Source organism: Carlito syrichta, unplaced genomic scaffold (genome assembly GCF_000164805.1).
Source record: "Carlito syrichta isolate Samal-C Ts95f unplaced genomic scaffold, Tarsius_syrichta-2.0.1 Scaffold308888, whole genome shotgun sequence".
Taxonomy (NCBI): Eukaryota; Metazoa; Chordata; class Mammalia; order Primates; family Tarsiidae; genus Carlito; species Carlito syrichta.
The window spans coordinates 627132-633417 of record NW_007252984.1 but is presented as its reverse complement, the minus strand read 5'-3'; the positions used below and the strand labels follow the sequence as shown (position 1 = coordinate 633417).

At 41.9% G+C, this 6286-nt stretch overlaps 1 protein-coding gene across 3 annotated transcripts in view; it reads right to left on the bottom strand.

Moving 5' to 3' along the window:
* Positions 1-6286, bottom strand: part of SENP2 (SUMO1/sentrin/SMT3 specific peptidase 2) — a 46552-nt gene that overhangs the window by 27729 nt on the left and 12537 nt on the right. For all 3 annotated transcript variants that reach the window (XM_021716729.1, XM_008066344.1, XM_021716730.1), the window contains exon 5: positions 4669-4759. In XM_021716729.1, coding sequence (XP_021572404.1) covers positions 4669-4759 — 91 coding nt within the window. The remainder of the gene's footprint in view (positions 1-4668; positions 4760-6286) is intronic.

Sequence of the window (6286 nt, the reverse complement as noted above, 5' to 3'; positions counted from 1 at the left end):
TCCACTCACCTCAGCCTCCCAAAGGTGTGGGTTTACAGGCTGAGCCACCGAGCCCAGCTGAAATCATTAATTATTAATGGTATTAATTATTGGTGTGACTATTTGTTTAGTATGCATATTCCACACTAAACTTTAAATTACAAAAAGAAAGCCGGGCTCGGTGGCTCAGCCTGTAATCCTGTGCCTTTGGGAGGCTGAGATGAGTGGATTGCCTGAGCCCACAGGTTCGAGACTTGCCTGGGCAGGTGAGACCTCATCTCTACAATAAATTTTAAAAAAATTACCCGGGCATGGTAATGCATGCCTGTAGTTCCAGCTACTTGGAAGGCTGAGGTGGAAGGATCGCCGGAGCCCAGCAGGTCGAGGCTGCGGTGGCCGGGAGCGGCCACTGCACTCCAGTCTGGGTGACAGAGTGAGACTCCAACTCAAAGAAAAAAAAAAAAAAATTATGAAAAGAACTATCCCTTCACTACTGTCTTAGTATAGAATCTAAGCTGAAAAGATACTCAATAAGTGACTGCTGAATGCTAAATTAATGAATGCTAAAGGAACTGAAGGCGTGGAACCCCCCACCCAGTCATCTTTACTAGTACAAAATCTGCCTCCCCTGCCATTACTGATAATGCGACAAACTGATATCATACCCCTCCTTCCTCACGCGATGCTTTGAAAAAGACACAATACCAATTAGGTAGTATTTCTACCCAAAAAGTATACTCTGAAAAAAATCATGAATAAGTTAAAAATTAAAATACTAATGTCATTAAACACAAAGAAAGGTTAAGGTGTTGTTTCAGAGTAAAGTAGATCAAAGAGACATGAAAAGTATGTGTAATACACAATCCTGGACTGAAACCCTGGACCAGGGAAAAAAAGAGCTAAAATGGAGAAATTTAAACAAGTTCTATAGATCATATACTAGTATTATATAAACATATTTCCTAATTTTGGTAATCTATAATTATGTAAGTAAATGCCCTCATTGTTTTTTGTTCTGTATTGTTTTTGGTTTGACACAAGGTTTTACCCAGGCTAAAGGGCAGCAGCATAATCTCGGCTCACTGCAGCCTCGACCTCCTGGATTCAGGTTATCCTCCCACCTCAGCCTCTTGAGTACCTGGGACTGCAGGTGTGCATCACCATGCCTAGCTAGTTTTTCCATTTTTTTTGTTTTTTTTAAGAGACGAGGTCTTGTTATGTTGCCCAGACTGGTGTCAAACTACTGGGCTCAAACAATCCTCCTGCCTCAGCCTCCCAAAGTGCTAGGATTACAGGCATAAGCCACTGTGCCCAGCTATCCCTCATTCTTTTTGGTGTTGGTGGTGGTGGTGTCTCACTCTGTCACCCAGCCTGGAGTGCATGCTCAGTTGCCGCAGGCACAACCTGCTGGGCTCAAGTGATCTTTCTAGCTCAACTTCCCAAGTAGCTAGATCTACAGGGACGTGCTACCACACCCAGCTAATTTTTTGATTTATTGTAGAGACTCAGTAGCTCAACCTGTAATCCCAGCGCTTTGGGAGGCCAAGGTGAGTGGATTGCCTGAGCCCGCGGGTTCGAGATCCGCCTGGGCAACTTGGCAAGACCTCATCTCTACAATAAATCAAAAATTAGCTGGGCGTGGTAACGCACTCCTGTAATTCCAGGTACTTGAAAGGCTGAGGTGGAAGGATCGCCAGAGCCCAGCAGGTAGAGGTGGCAGTGGCTAGGAGCAGCCACTGCACTCCAGTCTGGCTGACAGACTGAGACTCCAACTCAAAAAAAAATACATAAAAAAAATTTTTTTAAATAAAATATTTTCTTACTTTTGTTTTATTTCTTCTTTGAGCCATGATTATTTAGGTTAGAAACTCCCAAGAACAAGGAGATCACTTAGGTAGCCACAATATAATCATCAAATTTCGGAACTTTAGCAACAATCCAATAATGCAACATGTAGCCCATGTACAAATATCTCCAAAACTGTTAAGAAATTTCCTGGCTGGGCTTGGTGGCTCAGCCTGTAATCCCAGCACTTTGGGAGGCTGAGGCCAGTGGATTGCTGGAGTTTGAGATCCACCTGGAGCAACCTGGCGAGACCTCGTCTCTACAATAAATCAAAAATTAGCTGGGCATGGTAGTGCATGCCTGTAGTTCTGGCTAGTTGGAAGGCTGAAGCGGAAGGATCGCTGGAGCCCAGCAGGTGGAGGCTACAGTGGCCAGGAGTGTGTCACTGTACTCCAGTCTGGGTGACAGAGTGAGACTCCAACTCAAAAAAAAAGAAAAGAAAAGAAATTTCCTTCATAGCAATTTTTTCCCATCTAGGATCTAATCTAGGCTCTCACATTGCATTTAGTTGTCATTTATCACTGGTCTCCTTTAATCTGAAGGCGTTTTAGCAAATTTTAAATCTTTTTAATGAAGAGTACAGGCCTTTTATTTTGTAGAATGAGCTTTAATTTTAGTTTAACCAGCTTTCTTATGATTAGATCCAATCAGTGCTTTTTGCAGGAACGCTACATTATTTTCACCATAATACACCTGTATGCCATGATGTCAGTTCATCCCACTACTAGTGATTTAACTTTGATCCTTAGGTTAAAGTGGTGCCAGTCAGGGTTCTCCACTCTATTTTTTCCTTTGTAATTAGTAAGTAATTTGTGGGGAGATATTTCGAGCTTATGTAAATATTCCACATTCATTAAACTTTAACTTACTAGTTTCAGCTCGATGGATGATTCCTGTCCATATCAATAATTATATAGATAGTTATAGAATGGTGATTTTTCTAATTCTATTATTCTGTCGACACTTATTAACTGGCATTCTATTATAAAGATCTTTCCTTCCTCACACAATATATTAATTAGCATCTATATTCCTGTCTTTATTTATTTTGATGGCTAAACTATCTCTAGTTTGGGAAGTGAAAGCCCCTCATTTCCTCCTGTGTCAGGCAGGCATGTCCCCACCACTTTTGAGTACTCTTTTTATTTTCTGGCACAAGATGCTCCAGATTCACTTTATACTTTCCCTCCTAGCCCTACAATCAGCCATTCATCCAACTCCAGAGGGCCCTGGCTTTTAGTTAGTATCTCATTCATAAATAAGTGGATAGCTTATTTATGGATAGTACCAAGTATTTGCATAAAGATTCTAACCTGAAAGATTAGACCAAAATAACCCAACACAGGGGAAGAGGACACAAGTGGGGGTGGGAGAGAACCCATGAGAAATTTTAAACAACAGTTTTAGAGAAATAAGAAAAGATATTGCATCCTTGTAATAAGAACAAGTTGCTTGGAGGAAAAGATACTGCATCCTTGTAATAAGAACAAGTTGCTTGGAGGAAAAAAAAAACACGTGGAATAGGGAGGGGAAAGGCTCTTACAACTTAAAAACTATGACAGCCAAAAAAGAAAAAAAGTAAGAAATTTTTTAAAAAGAGCAAGGAGAAGCTGGGCTCGGTGGCTCAGCCTGTAATCCCGTGTCTTTGGGAGGCTGAGGTGAGTGGATTGCCTGAAGCCGCGGGTTCGAGACCCGCCTGGGCAGCGAGACCTCATCTCTACAATAAATCAAAAAGCAGCCGGGCATGGTAGCGCATGCCTATAATTCCGGCTACTCGGAAGGCTGAGGCGGAAGGATCGCCAGAACCCAGCAGGCAAGGCTGCGGTGGCCGGGAGCGGTCACTGCACTCCAGTCTGGGTGACTGAGACTCCAACTCAAAAAAAAAAGCAAGGAGAACAATGAAAGAGGAAAACATAGAGGAAAATCATTAGATCAGTCCAGAAGTCTAATATCCAAGTAATAGAAATTCTAGAAAGTGAGAATATACAAAGAAGAGAGAAAAGAATCATTAATAAAATAATAAGGCGAGATCCCATCTCTACAATAAATCAAAAAATTAGCTGGACATTGTGGCGCGTGCCTGTAGTTCCAGCTCCTCGGAAGACTGAGGCTGAAGGATCATCTCAGCTTAGCAGCTTGAGACTCCAACTCAAAAATAATAATAATAATAATAATAATAATAGTAATATAAGAACATTTCACAGAATTAATGAGTATGATCAGTGTATGAAAATTCATCAGAGCCGGGCTCGGTGGCTCAGCCTGTAATCCCGCGCCTTTGGGAGGCTGAGGTGAGTGGATTGCCCAAGCCCGCGGGTTCGAGACCCGCCTGGGCAGGCGAGACCACATCTCTACAATAAAATCAAAAAATTAGCCAGGCGTGTTAGCATGCGCCTGTAATTCCGGCTACTCGGAAGGCTGAGGCAGAAGGATCGCCGGAGCCCAGCAGGTCGAGGCTGCAGTGGCCAGGAGCTGCCACTGCACTCCAGTCTAGGCAACAGAGTGAGACTCCGACTCAAAAAAAAAAGAAAATTCATCAGGCTATATACTTATGATTTCTGAACTTTTATGTATGCACTTTTTAAAAAAGTTTAGAATAAAGTGACAATCCTTTCTAAAAAGGCTTTCAAAATCAGACACTACGGGCATACAACATAGCAGTAAAAGTAGCACACATCTGAGCTCAAGCTTCCCACAAGTTGTACCATATTCAGCAAGTTACTAACCTCAGAGTACTTAGTTACCAAGATTACATAATAGAACAAAAGCAGAAATGCCCAGCAAGTGTGAGCACCTAATTAATGCTACATGTCCATTTACAGAAAGGCAGAATTTAATACTTACCCAAAGGAAGGCAGGACTCTGCGTGGCTGATCTCGGGTTACTGTCACTCTGATCTTTGGGTAGTCACTTATTCCATTAGGAGATTTATTACCTATTTAAAAAATACATTTGTAATTGTGAAAAAAAAAATCTGCCAACAGTCTACACTAGGCAAAGAAAATCTGTGAGCAATCTACACTGTAAAACTAAATATCTGGTTTTTCAAATTCTATTAACAGACAGGTACAGGAGCCCAGCACAAGCTTTGTAAAAGTTAAAGGAAAGCAATAGGGCTTAGTTTGTCTTTGATCTCAGATAGGCAGTATTCACCTGCAAGCTTTTCTAGTTTTGTTTAGTGGAACTGACAAGAAACCATGAAGAAGCCAAAGATGACAACTCTCTGTAACTTAATTTGAGCAAATTGTTCAAATTAAGTTACTTCTTCCCCCCAAAAAAGTATATTAAAATAAAAGCCAGTCATATGTTACTACATTTCACTGTAAGCTTCCAACTATTGTGAGATGGTTGCTGTCATTCAAAAGAGGGTAAGGAAAATTTTACCGGCCTGCTTCTCTGCTAGAGCTACAACAGGTACTTGGAGTACCTGAGGACTCCAAAATGCTAAGAGTTCAGAAAGTTTTTTCCTAAGTCAATTGCAGCAAAAACCTAAACTACCTGAACTCACATCTCTAAAACCTGATTTGAATCAATATGAAGCTACCTAACTACAAATATATTCATGTGTAATTATAGAGTCCTATTCCAGATTCTGATAGTTGTTGTTTTGAGTTGGAGTCTCATTCTGTTGCCCAGAGTGGAGTGCAGTGGCCGCTCCCGGCCACCGCAGCCTCGACCTGCTGGGCTCCGGCGATCCTTCCGCCTCAGCCTTCCAAGTAGCTGGAACTATAGGTGCGTGCTACCATGCCCGGCTAATTTTTGATTTATTGTAGAGATGAGGTCTCGCCAAGTTGCCCAGGCGGGTCTCAAACCCACGGGCTCAGGCAATCCACTCACCTCAGCCTCCCAAAGGCGTGGGATTACAGGCCGAGCCACTGAGCCTGGCTTGTTGTTTTTTTTTTAAAGAAACAGGATCTCACTCTGTTGTCCAGGCTAAAGTACAGTGATCATAACTCACTGGAACTCAAACAATCTGCCTGCCTTAGCCTCACAAGTACCTAGGACTGCAGATGCATGCCACCATGCATGGCTAATTTTTTTGTTTTATTTTCTGTAGAGATGGAGTCTTGCTATGCTGCTCAGGCTGCCAATGGGATTTTTAATTTAATATTCAATAAGCACAACATATCTAAAATATGAAAAACTGGTCAAAGATGGTTATGTCTGGGTGAGTCCACTGAGCAATCAGAGGGAAGAGAGGGCAAATACAGCCAGGAAACAAGCTGCCAAGTGATCTAAAACAAAACAGAATGACATAAAGAGATCTCCTCGGTCACTGTTCATTTGGATATCTCCATCTAACAAACTAAAGAGTTAAGGTTTTATGTTCCATGAGGACAGGGACCAGGACCAGCTTTACTCTGCTCTTTGATTCTCCTTTTTTCACTATTGTTGCTCAGTATCCAGCACAGTCCCTGGATCACCCTGGATACAAGTATTTGAATAAATGAATATATGAAAA